Genomic DNA, 14,043 nt, shown 5'->3' with positions numbered 1-14,043 from the left:
CTCTGCTTTAAACTAACTGGAAACTTGAAAAGTGTTAAACAAGTACATTGGTTGAGAATAATAGGATGGAGGTTCTTCTTATTGACTGAATTTAGAAGTTTAATTAGATCTTTTTGTGTTTCGTGAAAAATGTAGCATAGACATTTATCAAATGAATGATTTTATCGAATTTCATTGATTGATTTCATCAAGACCTTCCAGATCAGTCTAGTCGTGAAGTGTGGTATTCAACAAGAATAGTATGATTAGTAAAACTATGACTATAGTGAGGTCCACGTTATAATGGCAGTGAAGAAAGATAGCAGAAAAACATTGTCAAGTCTCTCCATTTTGCCACTGAGTGTACACAGCTGTTACTCAATTCATCCCATTAAATTTGATCTAATAATAATTATGATTTCCTTGATAAAAAAAATCAATTTAATGTAAAATTGATCAAGAAAATTTATTTTTCATAATTTGATTCAAAAGTTTCCTTTCATAACTGAGAACAGATTTTTATTTTTATACAAACCTGAAATGGCGGCTAATTTAAAAAGCTGTGATACACCAATCTGAATTTCAAAACAACAGAAATTAAGTTATTTGGTAGGGATTCTATTCCAATTTCTTTTAAAAATAATAGGAAAATAGAAATCCTATTTAAAATAAGTAATTTCAATGGAAATAATTCTGAATAACCTTTCAATATTATTTATATCGGTACGAGTAGGTCTAACCTATACGTGTAGGCTAACTGAAGCATGGATGAAGTCTAGGATGGTTAGCTATCAACTTTTAAAATGTCATTTCTGTTATTTTAATTTGTTTTTCACATATGATAATGTCTAAAAATTGATTCATTGTTTCAAAAAAACATTTTAAACCAATTGTACGTTTTGTGCACTCAAGCATTTTGATAGAATGAAGAAAAAAAATGGCGGCTAAGAATTGTTTGTTTACTTTTGTACAGTCACTGTCAAAAGTGAAAATAAAATATTCTGTCAAACCAGCAACATTGTAAAGCGAGAGAGAGATAGCGATATCTGTTTTGTTGTATGATAGAAAAGGACAGCAACAGTATTGTCAATCTTACACTGCCATTATAATGTGGACCTCACTATAGTATTTCTATGACTACTATTGCTATTAATTTTCATCCTCAACTCCTCAACATCAAGATCTATGAAATTAAAAATTGGTGAGAACAAGTTACAAACTTTCTCAGAGCTTGCAAATTGTGTTATCAAATTAATCATTATAAAATACAAAACTGGGAACTCTACAGATGTTTTGAAATCTTGAAATGCTTGTTGTTGAAGCTGCTCTCTTGTCGTCCAACAATCTCGAACTCCCTCAGAATTGGCCAATCAGTGACGTGCTTCACTTCATCAATGATAGTTTGCCATGAGTCTCTCAAGACTTAATTCGTTAAACACATCTCCAATGAGTGCTGTTTCTATATTCAATCAAATTCTTCTACCTTGTATAATATTATTTTTTGACCGAAAGAAGCCAATGTTTCGAACCAAAATGAGGTTTTTCAAAAGTCTTCAAGAACCAGAGCATCTCTTCAGGGCGAATGCAGTATTTCTTGAAGTAGGATACATTGCAGGCAATTTATCATTCTCTTTAAGGTGCGTACAGATATAGGCGCCTCGAACACGCTCCGATCATGAACGTTAGGCGAGATGTTACGCAAAGGTTGGCAGAGGTTCGCTATATGTTCGAAGTATGATCGGGGGCTTGTCGTATTGTTCACTTCCCTACAACCTAACCTCACAAATGTGAAGCCTTCAATCCAGCTGATCGGGTGACAAAAACTAATAAAAATATTCTGACCAGGGGATTTTTGGGTAGCCTAATAATACATTTTGTTTATATAATAAACTAGATGGCCCGGCGAACTTCGTACCTCAAAGTAGTTGATGCACCTCATGACAAACATGATCATCGGGCATTGCGTGGAACGGTGTGATAAAGCAATCTCCATAAGATCAACACTTTGTATAACCAAGCCGCGCTTCCTCAGGTGTGCTTAGCCTTAGCTTAATCTGATGTATTTTTATGAAAATTACCCAACAATCAGTATTTACATTCATATCTCAATATTGACTTCCTATGTGCTTAGTTAGTTGTGCAGCAGTTTGATTTTTAGATATAGTTGAATGCAGCTTGCTGGGAAATTGAATGGTATATCTCCTTGTTGCTGATCTTCCCGTGCATATTCTTAATTTACAGCATTTTGAGTTCTACGACCCAAGTTTGGACGTCGTTCGTACTGCTGCATTATTATTGGAATTAAAATGTTGTAAATCAGTAGAAAGACAATAAAAAACAGATCTACCGACGGCTTTTGGATGACGCAATGATTATAACAGCTGATTTTTATTTCTGTGTGTGGTCAGCTCACAAATAATCTTCTCCCCTAAGGAGTAAACTTTGAAGGACCGTAGGAAAGAGTCCTGAAGTCGGATAATAAATATGATAGGCCATAAACCTGCTCCTAAACATAACAAACACAACTAAAAAAATCTAATTCGGTGCACACATGAAAAAGTTATTGAATGTCAAAATTTGAGGCTCGATTTTTATTTATATAGATTAATGATAATTATTATGTTGGGTAAAAGAAAGGAGATGGGGCCGCGCTACCTGTGCACTGGGCTATTGTTCCAAAAAGATACATCCTCTAACTCTCGACTAGCATACTTTATTGTCCTCTAATTCCGCTTCATTACCCTTTTAGTGGCCATTAGTGGCCCCGTGTGCTTTCTTGAAGGCAACTCTTGCTGGTAGCACCAACTTATCTAATACTTTGCACCTTACTTACATCTGTTACTTGTATTTTCTGCAGTTATTGAATGTGAATCAGTGATCAAGTACTTGTATATTATTTTATTATTCCCAATGGTTCATTTGATGAAACTCAACTTGCTCACAATCGATTTTTTGGCGTCCTTTCAAATTCTATTAGATTGAATTGAACACAACTTGACAAACATATGTATACGTGTATTATGTGTATGTCAAGTCCCATTCAGTATAGTAGAATTTATAAGGATGGTAAACAAATATACGCCCAAAAATCGATGTGGGCTTTACTTACACACCACGTACGTTTGACTAAATTTGTTCTTATCATCGAAAGTAATGTGTGTGTTTATCCAATCACTGTATGTTAACCACTAGTTTACAGCTGAAAGTGCCTTTGAGTAATCACACTGGTCCACCAATATATTCCTCGGAATGGGAACCTTAACAATAGACCAGGAAAATGTTGAAATTCAATAACAATCGGCGACCACTGAAGGGTCACTAGAACTTCTACCTGTCCATCCATTGTTTTCGGCGGCCCTGTCTCATTCCTTTAACCCATTATGTTTGTTGCATTTATGTTGATGCTTCTTGTTGATTTCTGTTGATTCTAAATTTTAATATGCTGGTACCTATTCTTAAAAATGTTTTTATAATTCTACATTATTTAATTTTGATGATTTGATAATTTTATATGCTAACACAGAGATCGTAACTGATCGTAACAAAAACGTTAACCGCGCATGCGCAACTATTGGTTAGTTCGCCCTAGGAACTTGCCGAGCTCGAGCTCTGTTCGCGTTCCGCTCTTGCTCGACCTGCGATCATCTTGCGATCTGCTCGAGTAACGTTCGTTTGCGGAGCAGAGCGTAAGTCTGTACGCACCTTAAACCTAGCGCCGCAGTGCAGGATGGTTTCTCGCAGCTTGGCGTTGTTGTCATTTGAGATGGATGTCTGGCTTGGAAGTGTTTCGACCGCATTGCTGGATGACTGTTAATGGTTGCCGGAAGATCAACAGCTGGGTTTTTTCGTTATTTTTCGTGATAGAGAAATTCTGATTGCAGATTCGTTCTCAGCGACTCCAAGTTTAGCTTGAAGGCTCAGAATGTCAACAACGTTTTAAATAATTAAAAATCACCATGAAAAGTCATTAATATGGTAGTACACCACGTTTCTGGAAACTTTTTACTGGTGACTGGAGTTATTATTGACACACAAAAATCAAAATAATCGTGAGAAAGAAAACTGCTGATGAACGCGAATAAGACCGCCACTCCATTGTACTATTGTCTCGGCTGCTTGGCTGAGCCTGGCTGGAGGGATCAAATAACCGACTGGATTGATCTTTCGTCTGTCCGCTATGCGAAACTACGCCGACCATTGCTGGGTGGAAGATGTTACTGCGGCCGCTCGCATTCCCACCAACGCTGCTATTATTTGTTGTCTCAGCACCTAGTCCGAGTCAGACAAGCATCCAGCCTGCACTGCGGAGCTAGGTTAAGAGGTGGTCCGAAACCTTGAGTATTCACCACTCCTCACAAAACTGTCATACACGAAAACGCGATGCTCTACGGTCTACAGGCGCTGATGGCAACTGAACAATTAACAAGCATAAATTTAAAAATCAGACGAGTAACTTGCTGGCCTCGGCTACCCTCTCTAACTCCCACCGAATGCGTAATATCAACTTGAAAAACGCCCGTTTCCCGAGGCGGACTCTGTATATTCATCGTATCCCTTTTTAGTAAATTTTTTAGTAAATTTATACTGCATTATTTATTGTAATTCAATCATATATCGATTAATTCAATCGTTGATTCGTTATATAAATTAATTTATAAACTCTATTTCAGTTTACTGTCCCTTCCCTGGATATGTTGACAATGGAAAAGTTCTACTAGTTGGAAATATGGGCCTCTACGATTATCGGCCTTATGTACGTAAAGTAACCAATAACAAGCAGATAATGTATGATTGCAATCGTGGCTATGTATTGGCTGATGGGCCTCCAGGAGCTACTTGCGTTGGAGGGCATTGGAGTCCAAAACAACTTCCAAGGTAAAATCATCTTTACTCATCACTATTATTATTATCACAGACTTATCAAGTACCGTAGAAGTTTCTCTTATGATTCAGTCACAAGAATAAATATAAAATTGCAGCAGTGTGTGGGAATAACGGAGTACTATACATGCGCTCTTTTGCACTAGCTGATAGTGCATCCAACCATTGGAAGTGGTCATTAACCATTCATATCTATATCAGCCTTATGTTTATAAATAAACATAAATTTTATATAAAATTGGTGGTAGGTAGTATATCCATCATCATTCATTTCATCAATTAATCTAGTCTCAAGTCAATGTGAGAATTCTATGTAAAAAAAATATATTTTGTTGTGTAAGGGGCAATATTCATATTATACAGGGTGTTTCACAAGTAGTGTCGAACATTTTAGGGTATTGTTCCTGGATGATAGGAGACTACAAATGTCTTATTTAAAAAGTTGCAAAACTCAGCGGTTATAATTATAGCTGCCATTTTGTTTTTTTCACATAGGAATTTTTATCTCATGAACGAAATGATGTATTGATCTGAAATTTAGCATGAATATTTATGCTATAAAGGCTCAACTTTAAAAAATAAAATGAAAAATTTTTCTATGTAAATTTTAAAAATGGCGGCCATTTAAAATTTTTAATTGCGAACTTCAAGAAAACCGTTCACTTTATAGAAAATTTACAAGAGACACAAAAGTTGGAAAATTTTATCAAGGATACCTCATTTATTAAGATTGGTCGGAGAATAACAGAGAAATTAATTATTTTCGTATTGCATTCATGACCACTTTTCACAATTTAAACATCAATATTACATTTTTAATTCCAATTGTATTTAAGATGAAGCTTTGAAACTCGGTATGGTTCCATATGACCATCCAGCTGATTTTACAATGTTTTTCAGATGATCTTGTTTGTTCATGATCATGCATGCTGTACGAAAATAATTAATTTCTCTGTTATTCTCCGACTAATCTTAATAAATGAGGTATCCTTGAAATCTTGATAAAATTTTCTAACTTTTTTGTCTCATGTAAATTTTCTGTTAAGTGAACGGTTTTCGTGAAATTCGCAATTAAAAATTTAAAATGGCCGCCACTTTGAGAATTTACATAGAAATTTTTTCATTTTATTTTTTAAAGTTGAGTCATTATAGCATAAATAATATTCATGCCAAATTTCAGATCAATATATCATTTCGTTCTTGAGATAAAAATTCCTTAGTGAAAAAAACAAAAATGGCAGCTATGAGGATAACCGCTGAGTTTTGGACATTTAAAATACGACATTTGTAGACTCTTATCATCCAGGAAAAATAACCTGAAATGTTCGAAACTACTTCTGAAACACTCCGTATAAAGATTTGAACCAGATAAAATAAAATCTGGCAAAAAATTTAAAGAGAAAATTTATCTGGAAAATCAATGTTTGATGATTTGTAGAATTTATACGTTATAAAATGTTTTTCTATTCCTAAAATACTCTGGTACAATTTGAAGAAAATTTATCCACCAAATAATTATGTGGAAATGATTGATAATCTGTAGAATTCATATATTAACATGGTTGTCTAGTTTCATAATATCTTATACGATATCATCCCATCAATCAACTACACACTTTCCTAACCACGCACAGGGAAAACGCTTATGTGGGCATCATCCACAATAAGAATCATTCCAATTATGAAAGAAAATATATTTATTCATCTGGCTAATCAATTATGATATGAATATAATTTATTGTTTATGATCAGTAGAATTAATATGAATAAAATGTTGATTTCAGATGTGTACCCGGCCAGCATCCACGTTTACGATGGAGTCGTTCTGTCAGATCAAAAAGAGCTGCAAAATTTAGAAAAATATTCCGAGCCATCAGCTTGCGCACTCTAATGCGAGCGAAGCGAGCTCTGTCTGGCTCCAGTAGTACGCATGTAATGCGTAAAACATCAACAGGTACAAAAAATCTTTCAGCACGATCTTATCAAGATTCCCTTCAACTATTTAAGACTCAATCAAATATTTTTTGTATAATTGCATTTAACAAAAAAATAAAATAATAATAATTTCCAACAAAGCTTAGCAATAGTATATTTCGCACCTAGGGCCGAAAATGGGACTTTTCTGGCTCGAAATCGGTTTTCAAGTCCGAGGCCGTAGGCCGAGGACTAGAAAAGATTGAGAGCCGGAAAAACATTTTTGCCCATGGTGAGAACGTTATTTTTCGCCACACAGGAAAATAAACAATATATATATGAGAATAATTGTCTATTATAAGCACTTCCGAAAGCAAAAGTGGAAGGTCATAGCTCTAGCAAATCTGAGGTAATCTGAATATCAAGAAATTGTCCAAGTATTTTTATTGTTTATTCTGATTTGTCTAAATAACCTAAAAGATTATGTTCAATTATGTAAGAGGTTGAGTTTATACTTTTTATTCTTCCAAATGACAATAAGATGATATTATTATAAATATTTTGATTATTGAATGATAAACACAAAGAATGAAAAGTTTTTGATCAGCTGTTTTAGCACACTTGAAATATGGCCAATCTGAATGTCAACGGAAGTTTAGGTTAGAAGTTCTATTCTACTCTGAAAATAGAATTATTTGAATAGTTTATAATATATATCTTATCTGTATTTTATTCATCCAAATAAAAGATAGTATATTATTACAGAATACTTTATTGAATTCTAAAAGCATAAAATGATTCCGTTTATCCACCATGTTCCATGATAAACGCTGTACTAGGAGGTTTGAGGTTAGATTCTATTATACTCTGAAAATTGAATTTGAATAGTTTATAATATCCCATTATTTGTATTTCATTCATCCAAATAAAATGATAGTATCTTATTGCAAAAACTTTATTCAATTCTAGAAGCATAAACTGATTCCGTTTCATAAACACGTTCACATCAAATCAGAATCAGCTGATTTCAAGGTTATTTTACAGCCCTAGGGCCGTAAAAATTTCACCGGCCTGGTCAGAAAACAATCACTTTCGGCCTCCATATGACGCACGTAAACCAGCTCATTACATCCAAGTGGGGCGAAAAATATTTATCAAGAAGAGATTGACAGAGTAGATTAAAATCCATATTTTTCATAATGAATCTAGCACTCAACTTGTTCCATGAACTACGAAATAATTATCAACTTTTAATCTATATTCCATGGATAGTTGACCTTAAAATATTATAAAGACGTTTATTATTTATAATAATATATTATAAATATTATAAAACTACAGGTATTAAATATCTACTTTTTCACCCAAACATCATTGTCGGGTCAAATTGTTTATTAAAATAAATGAAGTTTATTCCATCTAAGATAGCATTTTTTAGAATATTATTTTAGTAATTGGATTGCGTGATTGAAAGTTAAAAGAAATTAATCATCATCATCATCATCATCGTCGTCATGGATTAGGCTTTTCAAGCCTTTTCCGGCGTCCATCTCTTCCTCGGTCTACCAATACTTCTTCTGCCTATTGGCATGTGGAATAGGGCATTCAATGGGAAACGGTCTTCAGGCATTCTAAGGACATGATCTGACCACTTATTTCTATATGTTTTTATCAAACTCAACACTGGTTGGACATCACATTCTCTTCTTATATTTTCATTCCGAATCCAATCCTCTCTGGTGCATCCTTTGACTTGTCTAAGGAATCGCATCTCTGCTGACTGTATTCTTGATTCAAGCTTCCTTATCAGCACCCATGCTTCACTTCCGTAAGTCAAAGTGGGTATCGAAAAGGCAGTTGGAATATTCAAAACAATGTTTAAAAAGGCAGCTGCAAACAAGCAAGATTTGGAATTGTATTTACTAAATTATCGTAATGCTCCCGTAGCTGGATTGGGATATACATCTCCACAGCTTCTTAATAGCAGACATATAAGAACTAAGATTCCTATACCACATTACGCATTGTATCCAAAAAATTGTAGCTAATGAGATAATCGACAAGATGGCAAAGAATCAATCGATTCAAAAACTTTACTATGATCGTAATGTATCTAAAAACACCGAAGATTTTGTAGTTGGAGAGGAGATATATATGCAGAATATTCATAAAAAAGAATGGGAAAAAGGAAGAATAATTGAGAAATTACCACAACCACGTTCATTCCTGGTTAGAAACAATAATGGCGGTGTTCAGCGAAGAAACACAATTCATATACGAAAAATAAAAAGGGGAATATAGGATAATATATGACTAATATAAAGTCTTAAAGGGAGAGATGTTGCAGATGATATTTATTATTATCATATGATTTCAATACACTAGTTACCAGGACGTTAATAACAGTTTAGTCTTGAATGTATTAAAATAAAGATGGTTGATATGAAGAGTATTATTTACTCAATATCTAACATTTTTTAAAAAAGAAATTAATCATCCCCAAAAAATATAACTAAAAACGTGTTATAAGAATTTAGTCTTAAAAATTTAGTTTATATAATTCAATAGTTTTTATTTATTTTGAATAAATAAATACTTTTTATGTAACTTTCACCAGAGGACAACAATTATTTTTTCGCCCCACTTGGATGTAATGAGCTGGTTTTCGTGCGTCATATGGAGGCCGAAAATGATTGTTTTCTGACCAGGCCGGTAAAGGTTTACGGCCCTAGGGCTGTAAAATAACCTTGAAGTCAGCTGATTCTGATTTGATGTGAACGTGTTTACAAAATGGTTTATGAAACGGAATCAGTTTATGCTTCTAGAATTGAATAAGTATTCTGCAATAAGAATACTATCATTTTATTTGGATGAATAAAATACAGATAAGATATTACTATTAAAATTCGATTTTCAGAGTAGGATAGAACTTCTAACCTAAACTTCCGAAGTCAACGACAACAAGCATTGTTGACGTTGACATTCAGATTGGCCAAATTTCAAGTGTGCTAAGACACAGCTGATCAAAAAACTTTTCATTATTTGTGTTTATTATTCAAGAATCAAAACATTTATAATAATATAATCTTATTGTCATTTGGAAGAATAAAAAATATAAACTCAACCTCTTACATAATTGAACATAATCTTTGAGGTTATTTAGACAAATCAGAATAAAAAATAAAAATAAAAATACTTGGACAATTTCCTGATATTCAGATTACCTCAGATTTGCTAGAGCTATGACCTTCCACTTCTGCTTTCGGAAGTCCCTAATAAACAATTATTCTCATATATATATATTATATATATATATATATATATATATATATAATATATATAGTTTATTTTTCTCTGTGGCGAAAAATAACGTTCTCACCATGGGCAAAAATGTTTTTCCGGTTCTCAATCTTTTCTAGTCCTCGGCCTACGGCCTCGGACTTGAAAACCGATTTCGAGCCGGAAAAGTCTCATTTTCGGCTCTAGATGCGAAATATACTATTACAATCTAAATCATAAGATATTCCATTAATCATTTCACTTATTAACATTTTCAATAAGATTTGAGTGTGTAGGATAAAAATGAAATTTTTGGTTAAAGCAGCCAAGAATAGGATTGTGAGTGGCTCTGGAAGGAGAACGAAATATTTTTATTTTTAGGCTAGGCCTGAAACTGATATTTTATGTGTTGAAGACGAGGGTCTATAAAATGATTCATTCATTCCTGTTTTTTGCATACGCAAAATTGTGTTTTTTTTTAATAGAATGAACACAAATTCTATGAAAAGACAATATTGAACAATAATGAAAATAATTATTATTCAACGAAAATCCTAAATAAATGCTGCAAATCACCCCGAAGACCTCTGCTACTGCAGACATTGACAACAGGGTTAACAGCTAGATGGAAATTCGATGAGAACTACTATCCAAAAACTAGTTGCCAGCCCGGGAATCGAACCCGGTACCTCCCAATTGTTAGTCAGGAATGCTTGCCCTTACACCAAACTGACAATCTCTGGATAGCAGCGCTCATTTTATACGAAGCCACAGCGGGCAACCAGTTACAGATGGAATTAAATAAAGAATGCATTTATTCAAATGCTAATTAATATATAATTATTATTTAACGAAAATCCTAAATAAATGCTGCAAATAACCCCGAAGACCTCTGCTACTGCAGACATTGACAACAGGGTTAACAGCTAGATGGAAATTCGATGAGATGATTTTCGTTAAATAATAATTATATATTAATTAGCATTTGAATAAATGCATTCTCTATTCAATTCCATTTGTAACTGGTTGGCCGCTGTGGCTTCGTATAAAATGAGCGCTGCTATCCAGAGATTGTCAGTTTGGTGTAAGGGCAAGCATTCCTGACTAACAATTGGGAGGTACCGGGTTCGATTCCCGGGCTGGCAACTAATTTTTGGATAGTAGTTCTCATCGAATTTCCATCTAGCTGTTAACCCTGTTGTCAATGTCTGCAGTAGCAGAGGTCTTCGGGGTGATTTGCAGCATTTATTTAGGATTTTCGTTAAATAATATTTATATATTAATTAGCATTTGAATAAATGCATTCTCTATTCAATTCCATCTGTAATAATGAAAATAAACATTCCAAGATAAAATATATTATATAGATTATATAGTTATCAAGATATACACCGTGTCCGACGAAGAGGTTTACACGTTTAATTTTATATATTGTGCCCATTCAAATTCCGAACTCTCTTAAATTTTACACAGTTTACGAAGTAGGTTCTGAAAAAATACCAGCTCCCTAACCTTCGTAGAAACAAAATGGCGGCATACTGAAAATGTTACCAATTCGCTTTCTATAAAAACTACTTTGATGAGTTATTATATGATTTGTTTACTACGTTGCGGTGGTCTTGGCTCATTTGATGGTACCAGAAATGGGTCAAGCAATCTTCCAACAAGATGGTACTCCATCTCATTTCGCAAATCATGTCAAGCAATAATAATAATAATAATCTATCAATGTCAATTATTAAATGACAAACTTCATTGGCCGTTGGATTGGTCGTGGAAGTGATTTTTTAGGTTCGCCACCCCGATCACCAGATTTAACTGTTTGTACCTTCTTTGTATGGGGTTACTTGAAGGAAAAAGTTTATACCCATAACTTCAACAATAATGATGAGGAACTAAAACGATTGATAGAAGAGGAGCTTCTCCGGATACCGCGGAGTTTCTTCTTAAGAGCTTACGAATCATTTCTTAAGCGATGTTATCAGTGTGTTGCTGTGGATGGATTTCAATTTGAATAAATTTAGACTTGAAGGTTTTTCATTAGGCTATGTTGTAGATTTTCATTTAAAAGTCATATTGCCCCAAAGTGCAACAATAAAAATATTTTATAAAACCAAAAAACCTTTCTAATGTTCTTAAAGTATCGTTTTTCAATATGTCGCCACTTTGTTTCTACGAAAGGTTACGGAGTTGATATTTTTCCAGAATTTTTTTAGAACCTACTTTGTAAACTGTGTGAAATTTAAAAAAGTTCGTTGTATGAATGGGCACGCAATATGAAATCAAACGTGTAAACATCTTCGTGGGACACGGTGTATCCTCGCACATAAAATAGTCCGATCACACAGGTGACAAATCTACAAAATCCGTAGAAATCAATCTGAAAATACAAGCAATTAACTTCATTCGTAGACATTGAATTATAAGAAATTCACTTGTAATTGCAGGTTCATCATCTTCATCCTCTAAACCGGGAGCGGCTGGCAGTGGAAGAGCGTCCCCTACCACGAAACCTGGAGAGAAAGGAGGAGAAGGCGGTGAAGATGACGAAAAGGAGAACGAAGAGAATGGCAACGGTCAGGAGGGTGGAGCGACCAAAGAAGGAAGAAAGAAAGCCAAAGGAGGAGGAAAGAAGGCCAAACAGGGCAACAGAACTACATCTGCTGTAAGTCGAGGAAAAGGTTAGTGAAGAAGATCTATTTATTCATTTAGTACATTCACTTATACAGAGGGATCCAAAAAAATGTATACACTCTTTGACAGTGAATATCTTGGTAACGCAATGGCAGACTGATTCAGACCGCCATACATATTGCAATTAAAAGGTACAAACTTGTTTCTCTTAAAATGGTAAAGAAGTAGCGGAAAAAATGTCACGTTTTTCGGAAAAATGTCATAAGACCCTCAAAAATTATGTATCCAATTTTCTTGAATAGAACTTTATCATGAGCAAAGAAACAATTGTATTGAGACTGTATACATGGAGCGGTGGATAAATTAATGTGAAATAATTTTAGACCTGTATTATCCATTGAAAAGCAGTAATTAGAAACAGAGTGATATGATAATCATATGTCATAAATCAGTTGTTTGAATTATTCTAAATCATCAGAAAGTTTTTTATTTTATCTCAGTTTATTTTAGTCAATAAAAGCCATTATTCTAGCTCTTCAATGGTCTCTATTTATTACAATTTTATTGACTAAAATAAAGTACCGGTAATCAAAATGCCAAAGAGGAAAACTCGGGATCGAAATAATGTTGAATCTCCATCACGGAATCAGGATAAGCCTGCCGAACTATCTCGAAATGAAGGTTATTATTCCTATTACCATAAACGGAACTGAAAGCCAAGCACTGATCGATACTGGAGCAACTGGCAACTTTATTGACGATACCTATGCAAAAAAACTGAATTTAGAAGTTATACCAGTGATAGGAAAAGTAACTTTAGGCTCAAAACGCTTCACACCACAAATCTGAGGCAAAGTTAACGTGAATTTAACAGTTCAGGGAGAAAGTTATACAAACACAACCTTAATGCTTATGCAAGACCTCTGTGAAAATATTATCCTTGGGCACGAATTTATGAACAATTTCTCCAGTATAGAAATACCATTTGGAGGTAATAAGCCACCTCTTACTAATTGCGGAATAACTCAAGCAAAAATGCCTCCTTGCTCCCTTTTTCAACATTTAAAACCCAATTGTCAACCAATTACAACCAAATCTCGCAAATTATCAAAAGATGATGAAGATTTTATTTCCAATGAAATTCTACAATTACTGGAAGATGGTATCATAGAAGAAAGCCACACACCTTGGCGTGCCCAAGCATTTGTTGTTAAACCCGATAACCGAAAAAGGATGATTATATATTATTCTAGAACTATAAACAAATTCACTGAATTGGACGCCTATCCCATTACAAATATGGAAGATTTAGTTCGCAAAGTAGCTCAGTATTCCTGGTATAGTACTGTAGATCTG

The 14,043-nt window shown here is 34.1% G+C and overlaps 1 protein-coding gene across 6 annotated transcripts in view; it reads left to right on the top strand.

Annotated features, from left to right (window-relative positions):
* Nucleotides 1-14,043, top strand: part of LOC111051598 (sushi, von Willebrand factor type A, EGF and pentraxin domain-containing protein 1) — a 98,553-nt gene that overhangs the window by 59,070 nt on the left and 25,440 nt on the right. For all 6 annotated transcript variants that reach the window (XR_005573191.1, XM_039442519.1, XM_039442522.1 and 3 more), the window contains 3 exons: nucleotides 4,650-4,854; nucleotides 6,645-6,814; nucleotides 12,501-12,734. Coding sequence is in view for 5 of the 6 variants with exons in the window: in XM_039442519.1 (XP_039298453.1) it covers nucleotides 4,650-4,854; nucleotides 6,645-6,814; nucleotides 12,501-12,734 (609 nt within the window). In the remaining variant the exon portion in view is untranslated. The remainder of the gene's footprint in view (nucleotides 1-4,649; nucleotides 4,855-6,644; nucleotides 6,815-12,500; nucleotides 12,735-14,043) is intronic.

This window comes from Nilaparvata lugens, chromosome X, assembly GCF_014356525.2.
Source record: "Nilaparvata lugens isolate BPH chromosome X, ASM1435652v1, whole genome shotgun sequence".
NCBI lineage: Eukaryota > Metazoa > Arthropoda > Insecta > Hemiptera > Delphacidae > Nilaparvata > Nilaparvata lugens.
This window is presented reverse-complemented; position numbering and strand designations above follow the sequence as displayed.